The sequence below is a fragment of the Arvicanthis niloticus genome, chromosome 5 (assembly GCF_011762505.2).
Source record: "Arvicanthis niloticus isolate mArvNil1 chromosome 5, mArvNil1.pat.X, whole genome shotgun sequence".
Classification (NCBI taxonomy): domain Eukaryota; kingdom Metazoa; phylum Chordata; class Mammalia; order Rodentia; family Muridae; genus Arvicanthis; species Arvicanthis niloticus.
In genome coordinates, this window is record NC_047662.1 from 32,191,231 (window position 1) to 32,216,743 (window position 25,513).

General features: G+C 40.1%; 1 protein-coding gene across 1 annotated transcript in view; it reads left to right on the plus strand.

Annotated features, from left to right (window-relative positions):
- The window catches only part of Rlf (RLF zinc finger), a 61,113-nt gene extending 35,926 nt beyond the window's left edge, over positions 1-25,187 (plus strand). The window contains exons 5-8 of the mRNA XM_034502525.2: positions 3,517-3,719; positions 11,903-12,039; positions 16,274-16,415; positions 20,275-25,187. Of these exons, the coding sequence (XP_034358416.1) occupies positions 3,517-3,719; positions 11,903-12,039; positions 16,274-16,415; positions 20,275-24,951 (5,159 nt within the window). The 3' untranslated portion in view covers positions 24,952-25,187. The remainder of the gene's footprint in view (positions 1-3,516; positions 3,720-11,902; positions 12,040-16,273; positions 16,416-20,274) is intronic.
- The last annotated feature ends 326 nt before the right edge of the window (positions 25,188-25,513 follow it).

The following is a 25,513-nucleotide window of genomic DNA, read 5'->3' on the forward strand; positions in this document are numbered from 1 at the left end:
CACAGCAGAGGACAGCTTTAAGTATTGAAGCACGTGGGTTCACAGAACTGTCGTTTTATTTTGCAGTGCTAGTCATGAACCAGTACTCTGGATATGCAGGATAAATGCTTTGTTGAGCTGCCTTTTTAGTCCCTGGATTTCCTTTCAACAAATAAATGTATTGACAAGTAAATAAGAAATAAGTATCTAAGAAATATAGATACTTTTTAAGAAAGGGAAAGAAGCCAGTCGTGGTAGCACACACTTGAATCTCAGCTCTCGAAGGCGGTCGCAGGTAGATTAACCTCACTGCCTTATTTGAGCTACAAGCTCATCAGTGCTGCTTGGCCAGCAGAGCTCTGTAGAGCTGCCAGTCTCCGAGCTTCAGCAGTGGAGTTACTACCTCCTTTTGTGTGAGTCCTGGGATCAAACTCATGTCTGCAGAGCAAATGTTTTTATCCAGTGAGCATCTCTCTAGCTCTTGAAATAACCTCTCTATTATTATTTAATAAAATAAATAAAACATTTATTATTGTTTAATGGTTTACTTATTTTTATTGAATTTTTTTCTGTGCATTGGTGTTTTGCCAGACTTTAAAAGTATTTGACTGAAGGTTGATAACCCTTACATCACTAAGTCCACGGTTCCATAGAGAATACAGAAGTCCAAACATTGTATCACAGATTGGTGGTAGAAGAGCACAGACGATATCAGAGATAAATAATAGGCAGTAATAATGAACATTTATTACATGCTTGTTTTTATTCTGTTTTTTATTTGTATCGCTCCCATTTCATGTATGATTCTGTAAGGTGAATAAGTTTTATTAACATTTTATAGATGAAAAGTTTTGACTTCAGAGTGGTCAGGGAATTTGCATCAGAGTAAGGTTGAATCATCAGATGGCAATTTAGAAATCTATAGTCTTACATTATAACCCTTTATTCTACATGTACAGAGAAATCTTAGTGTGGTAAGAAATGAAAAGTACTATGCAAATTTAGCAGGACTAGGGGCTTAATGGTAACATTTCTGCTTTCTAGTGTATTGTCTCTTGTGAGGTTCATAAGCTGCTCATAGCCGTGTAACAGGTAGAGCAGAGTCTGATAATAGGCAGAAGAGAGTCAGGCAATAACGGGAAGAGGTTTAAAGAACCACAAGGCCAGGGGCAAGTAACTCTGTGGTTCTCTGAGGAGAGCAGTAGCATAGAAGAATGATAACATTACTGAAAACAAAAGAATAAATTACTATTGATAGGGGAGCTATAATAATGAATTATTTTATGGATTTAAATAATTATCAGCTAAGGTAAATGTGATGTTTTTCCTTCATGACTTTTGACTTTGGCTCCATTTTATACAATTTAAAACCAAAAGCATATAATACTAAGACCCAAGCTCTGCCTGCTAAATCTAAGTCTCCAGAGTTGGAACTGAAAGTAGTTAAAAGTAGGTACAACTTCTGGAGAACAACTTGGCAATATGGGCCAGAATTATTGAACAAAGCCTTTAACCTAGTAGTCCCACTTCTGGGGCTTTGTTTGTTTTGTTTGGTTTTGTTTTCTTACATGCTCATTGGTAAAATTACCCATGCACAGGCTTGTGTATTGCATCATTATTGGTGACTGCTAAGATTGGAAACAACTTGTAAATGGATCAGTAGGGAATCATTGAGGTAAATTATATAATACATCTAAACAGTGAGATTTGGTTGATAGCGATAAATAATAAGGCAACTCTAAGAGATTGGTGGTAGAATGAACTATTATATCATGTACTTGGTTGGTCAAGAAAGGGATCATTTATGTAAGGGTACAGAAAAAGATGAAAAGAATTGTTTCTCTGGGAGGGAAACTAAAATACTGATGTCAAAATAAAAGGGATATTTTCTTTCTTTCCTTCCTTTTAATGAATCTTGCAGTCTGGAGAGATGGCTCTGTGGTTAAGAGCACTCACTTGTTGCTTTCAAGAGGACCTAGGTTTGATTCTCAGCACACGTGGTGGCACTGCTCTGTAACTTACAGATACTCACATGCTACACATTTAAGCACACAAATCTGAATACGAATACATGCATGCATATATAAAAGAATCTTTTGCAGGCTCATTCTAGGATTACAGGCATATACCACCATGCCTGGCTTAGGCCATAATTTTAGCTGCATATGTGTATACACATTGCATATACACAGACAATGAGTTATCTTATTTTTTAAAAAGATAATTTTAAAACCAGGGGGATTACAATGAAGGAGGGGTTTGATAGAAAAAACTTAAAGTTCTAGGAAATGTTGGCAGTCACTTTATTTAATCTCAACAAAGGCAAGTGGGTCTTTTGAGTTCAAGGCCGAGATTGGTCTACACAGAGCATTCCAGGCTTCCCAGCGATACACAGGGAGGTGCTGTGCCCCACCCCCACCCCCAAAAATGTAAAGTTCCATCTTTAGACTTACTGAGTCAGAGTCTGCATTTAAATAAGTCTCCTGGGTTCTTATAAAGCGTTTTCAAGTCTGAGAAGTAGTGCCTTAGACTAACCACCTAAAGCAGTCTTAGGTTAACTTTGCTTGAATACTGCATTATTAGGTAAGGCTATATAATGTCACAGACTTGTTGAGTGGCTTTGCAAAGTTGAGGGCTTGGCTGAGCACTGTATGTTAGTGCTCAGAGCAGCATTTTCCAAAGTGTGTACTAAACCAGGAGTGTATATTTCACAAGGGACTAATATTCATAAAAGGGTTCTCTGGTCAAATCAGCTTGGGAAACGCTGGGCTAAAGACACGTGAACAGTTTTATTCATTGCAGGACTGTTCAGAGATTTGACCAAGGAATCCTTTTTTTTTCTAGGACTATCTCTCAGGTCTTTTGGTCGCTGGAACACACTTTGAGAAATGCCTGGTTTAGAGGAAACAGCACCACTGGCTTTGGAATCCTTGGCAAGTGACCTAACTTCTCTAAATATTAATTTTTCTAACTTTAATCTGTGGACATTACTTGCCTTGGTGGTGGTGTGAAAAATAAATGAGATATATGAGAACATTTAGCATAAAACTTAGTACCTTATACGCATCCACTTTGTGGTAGTTAATATTGTTGTAGGTCACTTGTTTCATTTTCTTGAATTTATTTACACTTATAGTTGATTTCACTATTCTTAACTGTTCTTTACTGGACTTATCAGAAAGTGAGAGAGGAGATGATCATATAATTTTGAAATATTGACAGTTTCAGTAAAAAGTTTGGTGTTTAGAATAAAACTAATTAACATGAAAATTGTTAGCTTTATTTTCCTCTTGCCTCTCTCTGTTAGAGGAATCTTGAGACTAGAATAAACACTCATTTATAGCAACTCAGGATTTAGTAACAACAAGCGAATTAGAGGTAGGAGAATCATAGTGAGCTATTGTATAGTGACCTCGCAGCCAGCCTGAGATCCACCAGTCTCAGAGGAAAAAAAGGCAAAAGCAGAAAGATGAAAATGTCATCACTACTTTGGCGTGTGGTATATTGTCATGCTATTGCATTTTTCTTTTTTTCTAGTTAACAAATTGATTGCACAAGAAGGACCTTCCTTTCTACAGATGAGAATCAAACACTTATTGAAATCTAACTGCATCCCCCAAGCCACTGCTTTATCAAAACTGTGTGCAGAGTCTAAAGAACTTGCCCAGGTGTCGTGTTTTCAGCAAGCCTATATCACATGTTTATGTTCCATGCTTCCCAGTGAAGAGGCCATTCAGGAGGTGAGTCCATTAGCCAACTGTGCAGTTTTGCTGTAGGCGTGGTGTGTCAGTCAGTACAGTGGTTGCATGGCTTATTTCCCTTCTTCTAGAGTGAAAGCCACCGTTCATCCTTCATGCTACAAAATATAAATGTATTTAACTATATGCTTAACTTCTTTAGATTGGATATGAAATTTTTATAGGTATAGTTGGGTTTCTAAAATGGATAATTAAGAATGTACAAGTGTTGCTTATAAGTGTTTACACGGGATAGTCTATTGTGGAATCGTCAGATATGAAAATAGCTTTTTTTCCTGACAGTTCTAACTTTACTGGACTTGGGAAATTAATAAATAGGTGAAGGAATAATCCAAGGAGTATGGGACTTAACACTTTGTGCTTTTGCCTCCGTAACACACAAGTGCAGGACTCTAAGCTTCATGAATATATTTTACTAATAATTAACTGGTCAAACTGGATACCATGGGGTGTATATATAATGTTACTAAAATGGTCCAGTCTTTTTTTTTTTTTTTTTCCCTTGCCTCGAGTTTATTTGTAAAAACAGCCTAGGACACTGGTCATCTGCAAATAGTGTGTGGGTAGGTGTGTCACGGCAGTCCATCTGTCTTCATACTGGCAGGAGCCTTTTCTATGGGGCCTTCACAGGGGCCTGGGCACCTTTAGGAGCTGGACTGGAGCTTTGGCCTGGGCCTTAGCTGGAGCTTTGGCCTCTGCCTTGGTTTGAATCTTGGGCTTTGGTTGGCAGAGGCCACGACCCTTGGCCAGGTAGCTTCAAATCTGCTTCCCAAGCTTGGGGTGAGCGATGAAAGCCAGGCGGCTGAGTTTGCCGCTGGGGCTCTTTGGCATCTTGGGCTTGGTGACCTGAGGCCTCACAAGGGCCTTGACGGCTTCTGCGCGTGCACTCACTGCCTTTGCATTGTTGGCCTGTGTCTTCTTCAGGCCTTTCTTGTTGTGTGTAGTCTCACTGATGGTCTCTGCATTTTACTCTCCTGAAGTAGCCAGAAAATCCCTTCAGTGCTTAGGTCAGGCCATTCTCTGGCCACAACCCTCCAATAATTTTCTATTTTTCTCAGGTTAAATCTAGAAGCATTAATTCTATTTGCTGTGGCCAGTGTCTGTTTTTCTATCTTGCACAGCTTAATGCTCACTGCTCTTCAGCTACCTTGTCGTTAAGGTTTAAGAGCAAGCTCAGTGTGTTCTTGTCATAGAGGTTTGTGCTTGCAAGTCACTCTGCATGACTACTCTGTTGTCTCATGGTACCATTCTTATCAAAGAGGCCTTCATCACCTTCATCATGGGCTTTGGATCTCATGTGATGGAAGGAGAGAACCAACTTCTAAATGTTGTCTTCTGACCTCCACATATAGTCCATGCTGTGCACATATGTGCACATACATAGGCACACACAAAGAAATTACAAAGAAAATAATGCTCCATATTTTCTCTCCTACTCTGTTTTCAATAAATATCTGTTATAATACAGTGTTATAAAGCCAGCTTCTCTTTATTTGAATCCTAGACCAGTGTTTGGGTCAATAGTTCTTCGAAGTGAAGTGGTTAAATTAGGGCTCAGTTCTTACCTCCCGGTTCTGAGAAGCTTGTGCACTGTGTTGTTGACATTTAAGGTGCTTCACTGGATTGACTGACTCCAGAAGCTCATCCTTCCATCCTGACTCCCATTAATCTTTACCTTCCTTCCTGCTGACTCCCTTGGTTTGTTTTGTTTTTTGTTTTGTTTTACATTTATATACTTTTTATCTTGGGATGTTTCATTAGTGGTATCCTAGTGGGAAGAGTAGACCCTGTAACATTAAAATTTGAGATGACTTGTATTTGGGGAGATTGTCTGGTGGCGTGTAGTATGTGAATAGTGACAGAGTGTTGGTCATCCTTGTTTTGAGATGTGGACCTAGACAGTGTCCAGATCATGCAGAGATGAGACAGCATTTGGTGATGCGAACATCTGAATGTAGTTTTCCAAAATTGAGATTGTCTCAGTGACTCTTAACATTTTTTTAATTAATTAAGTATTGTGCTCATAAAGAAATCAAAGGCTGAACTGTTTCACACTATCTGTCTTTTCATACTTCTCACTGCAACCTTAAATATAATTACAGGAAGCATTTGCTTAACATTTGTCTATCCTGTGCTATGTAGTATAGGCCTCCCCTAACCCCCATCTTTAAAGTGTGTTTTTGAAAGATTTATTTATATTTATGTGTATTTGTGTGTATGTGTGTGCATGGCCAGCCAATCTAGCCTAACTGATGAGTTACCAAGCAATGAGAGACTTAGACTCACAGGAGGTTGATAATGTTCATGAGGTTGATACCCAAAGTTGTTTTCCGGCCTCCTTGGCAAAGGCACAACACCATAGACACTGAACAAATATAGACTCTGTAATAAGAATTCTTTGGATCTAACTTGCAGTACTAGAGAGAAGCAATTGAGAAGACAGGATGGAAAATTTCAGGTTTAAGGCCTCCTGTCTTAAGAAGACAGGAGGGAAGGGGAGCACGGTCGTATGTATACATAGGCATAATTGGCCTCGTATGAGTTCATTCACATTTTTAAAGCATATGGTTGGTTGGTTGGTTGGTTGGTTGGTTGGTTGGTTGGTTGGTTGGTTGGTTTTGTATCGGCTAAGTTCAGATACTGACCAACTGCAATATTTTGTGTTCAGAAAACAAATTAAGAAACAGCCATTAATTTTGGTACTGGAGACTTTGTGAGCAAAATTCAGAAGTAACAGCAAAAAGTCTAAGTTTGGATTTGATTTCCTCCTCATCCTATAATAACTTTTCTTTAACTTTAATCATAATTTAAACCTACTTTAATTCTGTCATTGTATTGGGCATTGGCAGATACAGTTCATGTAGCATTATTTGCTAGAAACAATTATAGAAAGAAAAGTGCTAAGTAATATTAAGCTGCTGCTGTGTTCAGTACAGAACTAGTTATGGAAGCTATCCATGTAAATACATTTAAAAGCCCTTGTGGAGAAGCTGATGCCCAAGTTGAACCTTGAAGTAAGGTTAGATGGATAGAGTATATGAGGGGCAACTGACTTGTAGTGAGGCATAGAAAATTGTGTTTTCACAATTTTCAATTAGTGAACACCTTGTGTGAGCCAGAACATGTGAGTTAAGATCTTGTAAGACATAAGATCTGTTGGCTTGGGGAAAGGAGGTCTTCCAAAACAAATGTATTAGAGCTTAGATTGGATGCACTTCAGACTCAGCTTTGAAGGTAACAAGTGATAAGGTATGATATTTTGGGGAAATTTGATTTCAGGAATAGTGTATTAGGGTTAGGACAAGAGATTGTGAGAAACAACAGCATTTGCTGACAGGGCAGAAATAGGGACAATCAGCAGGATAGTAGATGGCTTCAAGATACTCAGAATAATAGTATATGGTAGTACACACCTACAGTTCCAGCCCTCCGAGTTGGAGGCCCATGTAGCCTTCATAGAGAGACCCCCAGAGGAGGGAGCAGAGGAGCCAGGAAAGCATGGGAAGACAGCCAGCTTATGGGTGCTTGCTGTTGTTTTAGTGGTGCTGCACTTGAACCGTGGACTCTGCGTGTGTTGAAGATTATACATGTAGCTGTCGGCTTTGTTTTGTCCATGATCTTTCTGGGTTTATTAATAACAGATTAAGGAGCTAAGTCATAACTCGGATAACAGTACCTGCCCAGTACTGCTAGGCTAAGTCGGTTAAACAGCTAAGTACGTAAACAGGGTTTTTCATGAAGTTACTTAGTTGGTTCACTTATGAAGTTGCTGAGTTTTCAGGGAACTGCTATGGGAAATGGGTCAGCTACCGCTGCTCTGCATCGTGTCTGGATTGGCAGACACACATCTGGAAAATGTGTCATGAGGCAGTCTCGTCTTGGTGCCAGCACTGTAGTGCTGTTACACAATCTGGATCACATTAACCTACTACCCACATAGGCTGTGTAGCAGAGGCTCCCTATGTGTGGGCTAGTGGCTATGACATGTGGCTGTACCTGTTTTCTGTTTGTTTTGTCCTTTGTTCACCTCGAGTAACATTGAGCATTCTTTGTAATCTAGACTATCTTCAAACTATTAGTCCACTTCTCAGCCTCCCAAGTAGTGGGGTTACTATAGGCCAGCATGCCTACCTCTATCTGGTTTTTGAGTCCTTGGGTGCACAATCACTCTCGGCTTTTTCCTGTCTCTGGCTGCTTTTGTGCTACAGTAGTGGGGTACTTAACAGCAGAAACTATTTGGTAAAGGCTGAAAGTATTTTCTTCTGTCCCTTTTGCCAAATGTTTACCAATTCTTATGATACTAAAAATTTTCAGTGTTACCACCATTAAATGACAGTCTCCATAACAGTCCTCTAGACTCTCTATACTCCACCAGTGATGCCAGTATGGTCATGTTCCCAAAGCCCTGCATGTATTAATGCTAATGACAGTCTAAAGTCTGACTAAAAGGCAGTTCAGCTGGCTCCTTGGCTGTCTTTCCTCTGTGCCATTTATTTCCATTGGGTAGAAAATGACGAGCAGTGTCACCCTTGCCCCTCATCAGTGTTGAGAATTGAACCCAAGGTCTTCATACATGTTAGGCAAATATAAGTGTAATTTTAAATATTTCTTGTAATTTGAATTAATTTGTTAGATTTATCAGGACAAAGACACTTAGCACACAAAAATTATTTTAAAAGAAGCACTGATCTCATCTAGTTAACAATAGAATTATAAAGAACCCCTACTTTGGAATACTAGTGGTGACTTGCTACATGTTCATTAATTGGTGTTTTTAATCAGCACATGTCCTAATATAGCATAGTTTTTACTCTGTTTCAACCTTCAGGAGAAGAGTTAAATTAACTGAGGAACAGCTGGGAATAAAAGTTCTTTGTATGTCAGCACCTGTGGGTATCCTAGTAATGGGTGTATGTAATGAGAAACCTCTGCTGGGGACCATTTTGCCAAACACATACAATTAAGATTAATTGACTGGGTCGTGTGAAAGGCCAGAATTCATTGCCAGTGCATAGTTAGACAAATTAGGAACTGGGGGAACTAAAAAACAGAATACCTTGGAATTTGGAGTTCTTTGTTGAAACAGTTTGTATAGAATGTCTTTTAGCTTTGGAGGTTGGTGTTTTGTTTTGTTTTGTTTTTTAATGTGTACTAGAGCTGTGCCTAACTGCATGTATGTGTATCACATGCGTGCCAGTGCCTGTGGAGGTCAGATGAGAGTGTCAAATACTCTGAAACTGGAGTTACTGATGACTGTGAGCCACCATCTGGGCTTTGGGAATCTAACTTGAGTCTTCTGGAAGAGTAGCCAGTGCTCTTAACCACTGAGTTATCTTTCTGGTCCCTAACTAAAGTTTTTTAGATTACATTTATTATTTATTTATGAATGTGTGTGTGCACACATGCAAGCAAGCATGCACATGCACACATGAACCCAGCATGTTGTTGCATGGTACATAAATGTGAGGAGGTCAGAGGACAGCTTGTGAAAGTCCATTCTCTCATTCCACATGTGTATATGAATGCATTTTTGAGTCTTTGAGTGCACAGTCACTCTCAGCTTTTCCTGTCTCTGTCTGCTTTTGTGCTTCAGTAGTGGGGTACTTAATAGCAGAAACTATTTGGTTTGACTGTGAATGAACTACACATTTCCTGGCTCTTATAGCTGGTAGGCACAGTAACAAATACTTGTTTCTTCTCTTGATAGAGACAAGAAAATATAAACAGGATCTAATTTACTCACTAGTCTAACTAACTCTGTTGGGAATTGACACAGTCACTAAGTATAAATGATAAACAGGGCAAATACATTTAAACAGGACCCAGTGGGAATTCAGTTTGGGAGTAGAGAAGTAAACAGGAGCATAGAAATTCTAGGTGTAGGTTTAGATTGAGATCTTGTTAAACAACAGAGAGCCATCTGATCAGATTAAAGGCATGAGCCACCACTCATAGCTTTAAAATTAGATTTTTTTTTTTTTTTTTTTTTTTTTTTTTTTTTTTTTTGGTTTTTCGAGACAGGGTTTCTCTGTGTAGCCCTGGCTGTCCTGGAACTCACTCTGTAGACCAGGCTGGCCTCGAACTCAGAAATCCGCCTGCCTCTGCCTCCCAAGTGCTGGGATTAAAGGCGTGTGCCACCACTGCCCGGTTTAAAATTAGAATCTTAATACTTATATTTTTTTTCCCAATATGGTCATATGGAGAATTAAGTAAACTCAAGAAATACACTAAGTTAGAAAGGTTGTGAAGAATTTAAGACTTAAATATTTAAGTGTTTTACCCCTAAAGTTTCTAAAATAGTTTTTAACCCAGGGCTTCATGTCTGCTAGAGGGTCAGGCTACCACAGCCCTAAACAGTTCTGAAGAGGCATTTTCCTAGGATTTGATGAGTGTTTGAACTTCTTTGTTGTTGTTTTTTGTTTTGTTTGCTTTGGGGTTCTTTGACTTTTGTTTTTTGTTGGGCTTTTTTCTCTGTGTAGCCCAGGCTGATCTTGAACTCACAGAGATCCACCTGCCTCTGCTACCCCACTTCCACTCCCACAGGTGCTGGGATTAAAGGCATGCACTACACCACACCCAGGGTTGGACTTGACTTCTAGTCTCACTTTCATGGGTTAGTGTTGATACTTTGATATCTCATTGGACTGGAGAGGTCACTGCAGAGTCAAACATAATTTTCAAGAATCCAGCCAGGCAGCTTATGCTGGTAATCCCAGCATTTGAGAAACTGAAGGATTAGAATTGCTGTGAGTTCAAGTTAGCCTGGGCTTTATAGTGAATTTCAGGACAGCCTGAACCACAGAGCAGACCCTATATCAAAAATAAATAAGCTTTAAAAAGAGGGTTGTAGAAAAAACTGAGTCAATAAAGTGCTTGCTATACAAGAATGAAAACCAGAGTTTAATACCCAGAACCCATTTTAAAAATAAAACAAAATAAGCATAGTGGTACACTCCTGTAATCCAGCATTGAAAATAAGAGATGGGGGAATACCTGGGGCTTGATGGCTGTGTGAGATTTAGGACAAAGTCTGAGCTAGAAGAGTTCTTGGAACCAGTGTAGAGGCAGATGGTGCTCTATGAATTCAAGGCCAGCCTGTTCTACACAGTGAGTTCCAAGATAGCCAAAGCTATATAGTGAAACTCTATCTCAAAAAACAAACCTGAAAGAAAGAGAGGAAAAAAAAAATGAAGCCAGGAATGAATACTAATAGCTTTTTTAGAGGGCAGCAAAATGGCTCAGCAGGTAGAGAGACACACATATGCACACCTGACAACCTAAGTTTAATCCTCCATCCCACACAGTGGCAGGAGGGATCTCAGGAGTTTCCCCTAACTTTCACTTGAGTGATGAGATGCACTTTTTAAAGCAGAGTAGGGGAGAATGACTGGTTTCAGAACTGTAGGAAGTAAAGGTGTGTGATATGTGAGGGGATTTGTTCACATACAGGAAGGAAGAAGGAAAGTGAATAGGCCACCCCTTGAATGTCTTTAAAGTTAGGATAAGGAGTTTCATAAGAGGAAGAGAGGAGACAGGATGTAGTGGTGCATTCCCCAGCTACTAAGGAGCTTTATGAGTTTGAGTTGAAGCCTTCAGGGGCAACTTAAGACCCTATTTCAAATGGAGAAGTGGTGGGAAGTACTCGGTTACTGCCTAGGCTTCTTCCCTTTGCAGTGTACTTAGTAAACATTGTTATCTCTACTACAGAATGAGGGGTGGGTGGCTGAGGCTCAGTTACAGAGTGATGGTTGAGCATATTAAGCCCCTGTGTTCACTACTCAGCACTGGGGGTTTAAGGGAAGAGAAGAAAAGGGATATAACTTCTGATGGGAATAACCAGCCGATGGAAATAATTTAACTCATATGGCGGCAGTGTTTGTAAGTACTTTGAGACTGCAGAATGCTTGTGTCCACATTAATACAGAACAAACTGAGCTGCTTTACAAAAGGCCCGAACCTTTCTCATCTTAATAGTTGGATAAACGAAGCATTCATGCTCTACTACTCAGATATTAGTCAGTAAAATAGTTACCATGCCTCTAATTCTTGTCAAAGAAATTACCAAAAGATAAAGTATTACAGAAGAGTTTCCCTTTTACATAATAGACTTTACAAAAGAAAATTTACCATTTTCTTTTTAACTTAGTTATCTCATTTTTTGATAGATTGCAAAGGTGGACTGCAAGGAAATACTAGACATCATATGTAACCTGGAATCTGAGGGTCAGGATAACACAGCATTTGTTCTTTGTACAACTTACCTGACCCAGCAGCTCCAAACAGCCAGTGTCTACTGTTCTTGGTAAGTACACTTACTTTGTATATACTTTGTTTGTTAGTATATACCATGGGATTTAGGGTCTGTGTTAGATGTAAATCTTAGCATATAAATAAAATCTTGATTACTAATAAAGCCATTTAAATAAAAATGCCATTCGTATTATGTAGGAAAGGTGAGATGTCTCTCTTGCCTGTCCTGTGGACGGTTGTCTTGTGACTCCCATAGGTGTCTTCTTTCTTGAATCAGCGTTAGCATTATGCCAGCATGGAACAGAAAGGAAGATTATTTCCCCTAACATTTATTAATATCTTCTGGTTGTAACTTGCTCTAATTTAGAAACCCATTCATGAAAAAAACCATATTACCTATGAGTCTAGCTAAAATTTGCATTACAAAAGCAAGTCCCTTTGAGTGCCTATTTGATCTGCAACCTTGGTACCATGTAGATGACATTGTGTTAATTTTTATTTAGTTTTCTTTATGTATGCCTGTAGAATGCTTAGTTACAAAAGAAAAAAAAAACAGAAACAAATATATCCATAGACTGAAATTCTAAATGTATTAAGTCTAGTAGATAAACTTGATAGGCAGGAAATATTTGTCAGTGAACATGTCATTAGTGATGAAAGTACTGCGCTGCAGCAGCTGAGAAAGGTGCCAGCCTGAGGAAAGCTTGGCTTTTCTTTTTTTGAAACTCTGGTAAAGGCCTTATATGTACTTGGGTCTTGACTGGGCTCCCTTTGGAGCTGCCTTATCTTTATTTATTTTATTTATTTTTTATTTATTTGTGTAGTTTTCCTAGGGTGGGAAGGGTGTGTGTGACTCATGAGTGCATAGGTGCCATTAGCCTGTCAGACTTGTGGAGATTAGAAGACAATCCTGAGTGTAGGTTTTCACTTTCCACTTTAATTTTTTGTCTACCATTTATATAGAAGTATTTATATGCTGTAAATTACCTCACCCCATCCTTCATTACAGTATGAGGCAGTAGAATCAGTGATAGAGAAATGTTATGGTTTCTTAGTCTCAAGATCGAAATTATAAAGCACAAGCCCAAAGGTTTTGCTTCTTTCTTGAGTGCTTTCCTTCCAGAAAACAAAACAGATTTTTTTTTTTTATTTTGAACTAGTGTCTCCATAGCCCAAGCTGACCTTGAACTCCTGGTTCCGCTAACCTAGCTTAGGGCTTCACACAGAGAAGAGCTGCTGTGGGCCACAGCCACATAACACAGACTAAGATGCAGCTTGTAATCTGTCACTGAGTCCATGACACTGCATGTGTGTGTCCTGTAAGCAAAGAGACAGTGGAATAAGGACCCCAGGTCTTAATAATCATTGTAGGCATTTTGCCAGAGTGAATAATATAAATAAAACAAATTGTTAAATATCACTGAGATGTTTTATCATTGCATCAAGTAAAATCAAATTTTTCTTGGTATGGTTAAATATACTTCGTATTCAATAATAAAAACATCTGCTAGTCGTATCTAGACTTTTGAGACAGAATCTCTCAACATAGCCCTGGCTGTTCTCCAGCTGGCTTCAAATTCACAGATCTGCTGCCTCTGTCTCTCGCCATTATTCCTGGGTATAACTTTGACTTCAAAAGTTAGTTAATAAAACCGTATATAGAACATTATAGATTCTGTGGTGAGAGAGATAGGAAGATGCTTCTGTATGCATAGCCATTGGCTATGTCAGATCTGTGGAGATTAGAGGACAATCCTGGGCACAGATTTTCACCTTCCATTCAATTTGAGACAGGGTCTCTCTGTTCTTTGCTGCTACATATGCAAGGCTAGCTGGCCTGGAAACTTTAAAAAATTCTGTCTCTTCCTGGCTGGCAATTTGGAACAGAAGCACCAGAACTACAGATTCATATACTGTATCTGTATCTGTCTTTACATGAGTTCAGGGAATTCAAGTCAGGTCCTCATGTTTTTATGACCCAAGGTTCTAAGTATTTTCAAAAACACACCCACACATTTATTGTACTTTTAGTTCTTGTTTGTTTTCCCCATTTGGTTATATGGGGTTAGGATCTTATCTGTAGCCCAAGCTGGTCCCAAAAATAAGACCCGCCTCCCAAGTGCAGATGTAAGACATCACCCCACACCCAGCTTCAGACCTTTTTTCTTCCTTGTGTTGTATGTTCATGAGTACATGTGCTTAGAGAGCAGAGGTCAATTGGCTTCTACCTTTTTTCCCTGCTTCCTCTCAGTAAACCCAGAACTTTGCAATTAGGCTGACTAGGCTGGCCAACAAGCATCAGAGACCCTCTTGTTTCCAGCATCCCAGTGCTGGGATTCTAGTGTTTACCACACCCAGCCTTTTACATGTGTGCTGGGGATCCAAGTCTAAGTCCTCATTCTTGTACAGCAAGCACTTTACACACTGAGCCATCTCCCCAGCCTCCTCCCACAGTTTTTTAGTGTTCATGACATAACTTTTCTTACAGTGGTCTTCTCCCCCTTTTCTTTTTACTCAGCCACCATTCATAGGAACCTATAGCAGTCTCTAGGATTAATGCTGTTCCCAGGAAGCAGGAAAGGATTAATGGGGATTTCCTTTTTCCCCTTTGGGGGAGGAGGGGAGAAAGAAAATCTTTAGTCACTTAACACTTTGTTAAAAAGCTTCTCTTTCAAAGTGAAATAGAATCTTAATTTTAAAAAGAGACAAACAAAAACTCTTTCCTCCTTTTTGTAGGGTGGGTCTAGATATTAGAGTCAGAAATAATCACACATAACGATAAATTTAACTAAGAAAGGCTTAATCGCAGAAATACTGTTCAAGTAAAATTAGTTTGTTATGCTGGGCACTTTTGTGTGTTTAAGATAGAGGGAATCGATGGCTCTTGTCTAGAAAATTGAAATTTCAAGACTGGAGTTGCAGCTCCCGATTGTTGTGAGAATTTAGGAATCTGAGGGAAAGGGTGTGCCATGAACTTGAGGCTAGCCTGCCTATGTAGCAAGAACCCATTTCAAAAAACAAAGTTTAAATGACGTTTTTGTTGTGGGATGCCCTCAAAGTCCACAAGAGGGCATCAGATTCTTTGTAGTTAGAGTTATAAGCAGTTGTGAGAGCCTCCTGGTTTGGGTACTGGCATCCAAATTTGGGTCCTCTACAAGAGTAGCAAATATTTTTAATGGCTGAGCCATCTTTTCAAACCCGTGACCAAGTGTACCTGTGTGGGCGAGCATGTCTGTGTCAGTGTGTATATGTGTTCATGTGTGCTCACATGTATGTACATGCGTACAGAGACCAGTAGAAGATGGAATGTCCCCTTGAATCTGGAGTTATAAACTATTGTTCATTTCTAGACATGGATGCTAGAAACAGAAGTCTATTCCTCTACAAAAGTAACAAGAGTTTTTAGTTATTTAACTCTCCAGCCCTAATGAAGTTTTTTATTTAGGGTTTTTGTGTTTTGTCTTGTTTTTAAGACTAAATCTTGCTGTGCATTTCAGCTGGCCTCTTACTCAGTATATAGCCCAGCCTGGTCTTGAACTGATAGCAATACTCTTAACTCAGCCTCTGGAATACCAGGATTACAATGTACTACCATGTCTGACTTTAGATAGTAAATTTTGGGTATTTACATTACATATTCTTTAATCTTCATAATGACATGTAATTGGCTTTATTTAGTAGGCTTCACATACACACACATAGGAACTGGGGGGGGGGGGGCGTTGCACATACTAAGCAAGTATTATGCCACTAAACTATGTTCCCAGCTTTCAACATACATATATATTTTGAAAGATACTCTTTATTATCCATTCATTCATTTGGGGGCAGTGTCTATCTACATAGCCCTGGCTGTCCTGGAAGTCACTTTGTAGACCATTTTACTTAAACATTCAGTAACACAGGCTTAGTGGGGCTATCAGGTTGACAGGCTGCACAGATTTCCTTGGTACTTGCCCAGCTCATTAGAAGACGGTTTAATTCACTCAATATAAGTAGACTAATCCAAAATCCTTTAGAACAAGGGGGGAATCTAAGAAAAGAAGTTTGATGGCATCATAAAGGAAGTAGTTGGTTTTTTAGCTTTATAGAGATAAGGAGGGAATGAGAACTTTCAGGATGGATGGTGTTGCCTGATTTAGGGGAAGCAGTGGAGGATGTAGACAGCTTTTCACTGGTTTCTGTTGTATGTATTGTCAGCTTACTTTCATTGACTCAAAAACAAAGTGGTCAAGTGGGACAGCAAACAAGTTAAAATGTTTAATACAGCCATTTTTTCTTCACAGGGAGCTGACTCTCTTTTGGAGTAAACTACAAAGAAGAATCGACCCATCTTTGGAGACATTTTTGGAGCGCTGTCGACAGTTTGGTGTCATAGCTAAAACACAACAGCATCTATTTTGCCTGATTAGAGTCATACAGACTGAAGTGAGTAATTTATGCTTTCCGTATTGATTTTGTGGCAATTTCTCAGAGAATTCCTGTTGGATAAAAAGAATTTGAAATTGTGGAGTTGGCCCTGCCTTACTGATATGCACACTGACCTCTCAGGAGCCACAGGCTTAGTCTGGTGTGTGTGGGTTTTTTGAAACACAGTCTCATGTAGTCCAGGATGCAATCAAATGCTGGGTCCTCCTGCCTCCTCCTCAGTGCTGGTCTCCATATATGTGCTACCATGCCTGGCTTCTTGGGTTTAAAATTAACTTTGAGCTGACTCCCTCTCCCTGTCTCACTGTCATCCTAGGATGGGAAACGGGCATCATGGGACTTGCCATGTGGGTGCTGGAAATTAAACCCAGGTCCTCTGAAAAACTGAGCAGTGTGTGCTCTTAACCAGTGTCACCCATCTCTCCAGTTCTGACCTAGACTTCTTAAACTAGATTCATGTCTCTTTCAAAACAAAACATTTATTTCTGTCTGTCTGTGTGAGCACACACCATATTTTATGTAAAGATTAGAGTAATTGTTTTCCCTTTCACTATGTGGCTCCTAGGAATCACCTTCAGTTGTCAGGTTTGACAGCATGCATTCTTACCTACTGAGCCATCTTAGTGGTCCTGCCTAGACCTAAGTTTAGAAGGCCAATCTAGGTAGTATAGTTAATGTAAGGTCAGCTGACTGGAGACCTTTATTTGCGAAATCCCTTTTGATATCACATGCATAACATAATTACACATTCAGTCCACATTTGAGAGGAAGAGATTCTGTAAAGCTGAATGCCACTCAAGAAGACGTTTTTTTTCCTCCTCCTTCTTAAACGGGGCTTAGAAAAAATATTACTAGTTTACAGTTATGGGTGTTTTGCACCATATTTGTATCATATGCATACCTTGTGTCAGAACTGGGTGTTGGATCCCCTGGAACTGGAATTTTCAGATGGTTCAGAGCCACCATGTGGATTCTGGGAATCAAAACCAGTCCTCCAAGAGCAGCCAATGCTCTTAACCATTGAGCCATCTCTTCAGCCCTATTTAGGTGGGTTTGGTTGCTTTGTGTGTTTGTTTTGTTTTGTTAAGGCAAAATCTTGCTATATAGTCCAGGCTAGCTTCAGACTCAAAGCAATTTTGCTGTTTGGCTTTCCTGAAACAAAAATTATATACATGATCCACCAGTGATAGATAATGGGGATTAATTTAGAATCTACAGATTTTTAAGAACACAGAACAATAGGGAAGCTGCTAGATATTAGAGAAAGGGGAAGAGGTTATTTTGTTTTGTTGTTTGTTGGTGGCTTTTGGGTGGGGAGTGGCATTGTTTTTGGACAGGCTGAGGAATTTACCACTTACCTGTAGCACCAGAACTCTCAGATGTGGGTATGGGCTATATTCTTGCCTAGTCCTCACATGATGTCCCCCTAAAGGACAGAAGAATTTGAATTGGTAGATGGAAGGGAATTAAGTTGTAAACTCATTAAAATTGAGATTTCTTAACTCAGATCTGTGGGGGCCATGCATGGAAATTTCTCTTTTTTACATAAAAAAATGTAATACAAATTAAAATGGACACAGACCATGTTGATTAGAGAGTCCACATGTAGAAAGCACACATGACTTCATACCAATTCAAAGTCTTAGGATGTACATCCTAACTTTTCCAACCTTGACTATGATATGTCTGTCCATTTAGAGAGCAGGAAAAAAGAGGTAGGACAGACTACACCGTGATACATTGTCCTAACCTAGGTATCAGCACACACATGTGGGTCATCCAGCTGCAAGAGAGGCTAGGATATGTTTCATTTTATGGATGACTTTGAAACTGTTTAAAACTCAAGCGACACATACCTGTCTGTAACTGCAGTGTTTGTGAGGCAGAATGCAGGTATCAGAGGTTCAAGTTAGCTGCTCTAGCAGATTCTACTCAACTAACCAAGGACTGGGATTACAGTGAACAAGACTCTGTAATCAAGATGCTTGTACTTTGATATGGCCCGAGGCTGTCATCTGAGTTTCTACATGATTAGTAATCATGGCAAGCATGTTCATTCCCCCAGCCCCAAACAAAAGTGAAGCATGGAAGCATACGCCTATAAATCTAGCACTCAGGAGGTAGGCAGATCTCTGAGTTCAAGGCCAGCCTGATCTCCATCATGAGTTTCAAGACAGCCAACAGTACAAAGAAACTCTGTTTCAAAAAAAAAAAAAAAAAAAAGTAGAAAGAAGGAAGGAGTATGGGGCTTGGAGGAGTTGAGAGCTTGTACCAAAGTCTGACTCTAACCTTTGCTGTTGACACTGCTTATTCTATCACACAGTCCTCTTGGCTCACAGTGTCACATCTCTGTCACATCTCATTTCAGCCTTTCCATAAAGACATATATACTATAATCTTCGGGTTTTGTAACCATACCATTTTGTGAGTTTTAACTACTTTCCAGGAAGTTATTGTAGAGAGCTTGTCTAATTTCTCTTCCTCTGTGGAAAACAGATTTGATTATGCCTTTGACTGATGTACAAAACAATTCTTTCAGAAGAAATTGAAGAAGGGTCAGTTTCTAGTATTGGGACTTTGAAAAACAGATGGTTTTTACACACGAAGTTCCTTAAATCCACTGTATAAGCACTTGTATCCCTGAGTTTCCTCTTCCTCTCCTTCCTTTATGTGATTGCTTGTGTCTTCCCACCTCAGCCTTTTCAGTGCTAGGATTACAAGTATCTGCCAATACCGAGGTTTAAACTCTATCCATTTTACTCAGCATGCTACCATTCTTTTATCTTTTATTGAGCTTTTGTCCCATAATCCCTTGGACTCATGTGCATTTATTTATATTTGTATATATATTTGGCTCAGGGATTATTTCATTCAAGGGTAAGAACTACTTGAGTATACAACATCATCAACAGTGCCTAGTGGCAAGCACACACCAAGACCCTGTCCCAAAGCAACTAGAACAATATATGATGCTTTATAACTGCAGAAACCGTAAATACATTTTGTTGTTCCTAATTACAGTCTAATTCAGACCTTTGCATGTTGAGACAAGAAGGATCTAAATCATCCTTCACACCCAGATGGGTGTGGTGATACTTGCCCGTGATCCCAATATTTGGGGGAGGGGCCTTCGTTCAAGGTCTATATCCATTTGCTTGAAGGGGAAAAAAGGATTTAAGATGAAGTTTAAGAACTCATAGGATTATTTAGTTGGTGGCACTACGTTTTTAGTTGTTTGTTAAGTCATTAAAAGTTGTTTTAGAGTGGGCTCTAATGCTTAGTGGCATTTAACGTGCTCCATTACTCATGGAACAAATAATTCTGTTCCCTTGAATTCATCAGTACAAACTGGGCAGGTATATGTTCCGTCTTTCATGTGCATCTTTGGTGAGAACCTAGGCCTCTGTGCATTCGTGCTTACACAATAAACAGAGAAGCATACTGAAGAATATTACAGTTATAATAATGTAACTCACAATAGCCTTTATCTACTGAGCTGTCTCACTGGCCCTGTTTACTTTTGAAACATGGTTTTACTAATATAATTCAGGCTAGCCCCCAACTCTGTTTAGCCCTAACTGGTCATTATTACTCCTGCCTCAACTTTCCAGCTGCTAGAATTATAAACATGTGCTAAGAACTCTGAAAATTTGAGAAGTTAAGGGGGGGCCTGGAGGACACTAGAGACCAGGCTGGCCTCAAACTCAGAGATCATACTGCCTCTGCCTCCCAAGTGTTGGTATTAAAGGTGTGCACCACCACCACCCAGTATGAGAAGTTAAGCTATCTTAGCAACAGAAGTTAATGTAATCATTTGTGCATAAAAAAAACTGACTTTTCCTTTCTCCTTTGCTTACAGGCACAAGATGCTGGCATTGGGGTGTCAATTTTACTATGTGTCAGAGCTCTTCAACTCCGATCAAGTGATGATGAGGAAATGAAAGCTTCAGTCTGTAAAACAATTTCCTGTCTTTTACCAGAAGATTTGGAAGTCAGACGAGCCTGTCAGCTTACAGAATTCTTAATTGAACCCAGTTTGGATGGATTCAATATGCTGGAAGAACTATATTTGCAGCCAGATCAAAAATTTGATGAAGAAAATGCACCAGTTCCAAATTCCTTGCGATGTGAGCTCTTACTAGCTTTAAAAGCCCACTGGCCCTTTGATCCTGAATTTTGGGACTGGAAAACTTTAAAGCGACACTGCCACCAACTCCTGGGACAAGAAGCTTCCGATTCCGATGATGACCTAAGTGGCTATGAAATGTCTATTAATGATACAGATGTCTTAGAGTCATTTCTCAGTGACTATGATGAAGGTAAAGAAGATAAACAATATAGAAGAAGTCTAGCAGATCAGAATAAGGAGAAAAGAGACAAAAAGCCCATTGGTTCCTCTGAAAGATACCAGAGGTGGCTTCAGTATAAGTTTTTCTGTTTGTTGTGTAAGCGGGAATGCATAGAGGCCAGGATTCTCCATCATTCCAAGATGCACATGGAAGATGGAATATATACCTGTCCAGTTTGTATTAAAAAATTCAAGAGAAAAGAGTTATTTGTTCCTCACGTAATGGAACATGTTAAAATGCCACCAAGCAGAAGCCACCGTTCTAGAAAAAAATTACTGTTGAAAAGCTCTCAAGGGGGTATTTATCCCAAGAGTCCTACTGGAAGTCTAGAACAAAATTCATCATTGAGTGAACAAGCCAGGGGAGAGTCTCATGAATATGTCACGTTTAGCAAGTTAGAAGACCGCCGCCTGCAAGACAGAGACTTGTACCCATGTCCTGGTACAGACTGTTCCCGTGTGTTCAAACAGTTTAAATACTTAAGCGTGCATCTTAAAGCTGAACACCAAAATAATGATGAAAATGCCAAGCACTACTTGGATATGAAAAATAGAAGAGAGAAGTGTACTTATTGCCGGAGACATTTCATGTCAGCTTTTCACCTACGAGAGCATGAGCAGGTACATTGTGGTCCTCAACCTTATATGTGTGTCTCTATAGATTGCTATGCAAGGTTTGGGTCAGTGAATGAACTCCTTAACCACAAGCAGAAACATGATGACCTCCGTTACAAATGTGAGTTGAATGGCTGCAATATTGTATTCAGTGACTTGGGCCAGCTTTACCACCATGAAGCACAACACTTCAGGGATGCATCCTACACATGCAATGTCCTTGGCTGTAAAAAGTTCTATTATTCTAAAATTGAATACCAGAACCACCTCTCCATGCATAATGTTGAAAGTCCAGATGGAGAATTAAAGAAGTCAGTGAAACTTGAGGAACCTGTAGCAGGTGGGAAGCAAGATTGTGTGGATCAGTCCCATCTACTTGACCAAACTGATAAGTCCCATTCTCCTGAAGATCATCTTTTCTGTCCAGGGTCAGATAGTGCTCACATAGACACCACAGAAACCCTGAAGGACAATAGTGACAGCAATTCTAGTGATCAGTTAAGTCACAGCTCTTCCACATCAATAACTGAGGAATTGATTGACTCACTGGACCACTCTGAAACCATGCAGGACCTGTTACTGTCTCATGAGAAAGTCTTTGTTCCCTCCAGTTTAAAAGACAAATGCTCCAATGTGGCTGTTTGTTTTGATGGGACTAAATTCACTTGTGGTTTTGATGGCTGTGGCTCCACCTACAAAAACGCAAGAGGGATGCAGAAGCATCTGCGGAAGGTGCATCCATACCACTGCAAGCCGAGAAAGATAAAGACAAAAGACCTCTTTACGTGCCTGGATGACAAACATAATGAAGCTGACAAGTTTGATGCAGAACCTAAACCCAGCTCTGATACAAACAGTGACTCCCCAGATGAAGGTCCTGATAACAGTATCCACACTAAATGCAAACGAGAACATGGAGGTTATTCCCCGGAGCCTTCCATTTGTGCTTCTAAAAGGCCATGTACAGAGGATACAATGTTGGAACTTCTGTTACGTTTGAAACATTTAAGCTTGAAGAACTCAATAGCACATGGCTCTTTCTCAGGGTCATTGCAGGGATGCCCATCTAGTGGTGCTAAGTCTCTTCAGTCAGTCCCATCTTCCATTTCAGACCTTAATCTTCAGAATCAGGACGAAAATATGCCAAGTCAGTACCTTGCACAGTTGGCAGCAAAGCCTTTCTTCTGTGAGCTTCAAGGATGCAAATATGAATTTGTGACCAGAGAGGCTTTGCTAATGCATTATCTTAAAAAGCATAACTATTCAAAAGAGAAGGTCCTTCAGTTAACCATGTTTCAGCACCGGTATTCCCCATTCCAGTGTCACATCTGCCAAAGGTCATTTACAAGAAAAACACACCTTAGGATTCATTATAAAAACAAGCATCAAATTGGCAGTGACAGGGCAACTCACAGACTGTTAGACAGTGAAAAATGTGATCATGAAGGGCCGTGCTCAGTAGACAGACTGAAAGGTGACTGCTCTGCAGAACTTGGTCCCAACAGTAATTCAGAGACCACTCAATGTCATTCTAAAAAAGATGAATGCAGCTCAGAAACAGACTTGGAGTCCTCCTGTGAGGAAACAGAAAGTAAGATCTCTGGTATCTCATCACCAATAGGTAGCCATAGAGAAGAGGGAGAGGGGAAAGAGGGAAGAGGAAGCAGGCGGACTGTTGCTAAAGGAAATCTGTGCTATATTTTGAATAAGTACCACAAACCATTCCATTGTATCCACAAAACTTGCAACTCTTCATTTACCAATCTAAAAGGCCTAATTCGCCATTACAGAACTGTACATCAGTACAACAAAGAGCAGTTGTGCTTAGAGAAGGACAAAGCAAGAACCAAAAGGGAACTCGTAAAATGTAAAAAGCTATTTGCTTGCAAATATAAGGACTGTAACAAGCGCTTCCTGTGCTCCAAGGCCCTGGCTAAGCACTGCAGTGACTCTCATAACTTAGACCACATTGAAGAGTCTAAAGTGCTTTCTGAGACGGAGTCCGCAGCGAGGTTTTCTTGTAACCAGCCTCAGTGCCCTGCTGTTTTTTATTCATTCAGTAAGTTGAAACACCACCTGTTGGAACAGCATAATATTGAAGGAGAAATCCATTCGGATTATGAAATCCATTGTACTCTTAATGGCTGTGGCCAGATTTTCAGCCATCGAAGTAATTACTTCCAGCATGTCTATTACCGACATAAGGACTATTATGACAACCTGTTCAGCAGCCAGAAAGTAGCAAATGAGCGCCTCCTACGGAGTGAAAAGGTGTGTCAGACAACTCAGGCACAGGGACTGACGCAGACGCAGGGGCAGACGCAGGGGCAGACACAGGGACAGGAACAGCAAACTGCCAAAAGGCCATTTAATACTAAAGCTAAAAAATGTGGCTTACTCAAAGATAAAAAAGCTCCAATTAGCTTTAAAACAAGAGCAGAAGCGATCCATATGTGTGTTGAGCATTCTGAGCACACACAATACCCGTGCATGGTTCAGGGATGCTTGTCTGTGGTGAAGCTGGAAAGCAGCATTGTGAGGCATTACAAACGTACCCATCAGATGAATAGTGCCTATTTAGAGCAGCAGTTGGAGAACCTTGTGGTTTGTGTTAAGTATGGTACCAAAATTAAAGACGAGCCCCCTTCAGAAGTAGAGCCCTGTGTAAAGAAAGAGGAAAATACTAGCTGTGAATCGGTGTGCACAGAGAACCGACCCCCAGGAGACAGCAGTGTGCCCCTCCCAACCACTGATTCCACTTGCCCAGCTCAACAGGATGGTGGTCAGAAAGGGTGTTCAGAAAGAAACCCAGTTTTTGACACACACAGTCTACTCTACAGGGGAACTTTGAAATGCAACCATTCTTCAGAAACCACTTCTTTGGAACAATGTAATATAGTTCAGTCTTCTCCCTGTAAAATAGAAAGCCCCATGCCTAATCCCAGTGGGACAGAAAGTGGTACTTATTTCACAGACTTCCAGCTGCCATTACCAAGGATCAAAGAAGAACCTGGGCAGCAGAGTTCAGGGCAAGAAAACACTGTAAAGAATGCAACCCAGGTCCCAAAAGAGAATATTAGAAAGCATCCTCAGCCCAGGTCATTTGATTTGAAGACTTACAAACCTATGGGATTTGAGTCTTCCTTTCTGAAATTTATTCAGGAAAGTGAAGAGAAGGATGATGATTTTGATGACTGGGAGCCTTCAGAGCACTTAACATTGAATAATTCCTCTCAGCCCAGTAATGACTTGACAGGGAATGTTGTGGCAGATACCATAGTGAATGACAGCGACCCTCAAGTTGACATACCTCATTCTTCCAGTGACCCTCCAGTTCCGGAGACTCTGACTGCAGTCCCACCATTAGTAGTAGCTGAAGCAACAGCGGTTCCTTCCTTGGAGAACCTGAGGGTTGTGCTGGACAAAGCATTAACAGACTGTGGAGAGCTTGCCTTAAAACAGCTGCATTATCTTCGGCCTGTAGTTGTCCTTGAAAGATCAAAGTTCTCTCCACCGCTCTTAGACTTGTTTCCAACTAAGAAGACAGATGAGCTCTGTGTGGGGAGTTCCTGAACCGCTGTTGTTTGTGAAGCGCCTAGCTCAGCACTGCAGTACGGGACACTTGCTAACGTGAACAAAGGCTGGGAGTCAGCCACACTTGCTTAGGGTAGAATAGGCTGTGTATTTACATGAATGTACAATATCTGTGTCAGCAGTATTGGCGGCGTCCAGTAGCTTTCCAGTTGGTTTATTGATTGGGATTTTTGTTTGTTTGTTTGTTTGTTTGTTTATTAAAAAATGGAACTGTACTCTTGTTTGGTGCTAATTAATACATCAAAATATACTGGGGCTTCCTTTTTCCAATTAAGTGCATGATTGTATATGGAACATATATTAAAGTCCCAGGGTGGGAGGGCTAGGGAAAGGGTAGGAAGTTCTTACTTGACTTGAATGTGCACCCAAGGGTGCTTTGTGTAATATATTGTACACTACAGCATCTTATATTTTTTGAGTTGAGTTTCAATAAATTACAGTTTTTCACCCACTTTCTTGTTTACTCATAATGAGTTTTCATGCCACGTGCACACTGCAGTTGCACTTGTATTTTCTGGAGTATGTCTCATACTCCAGTGAT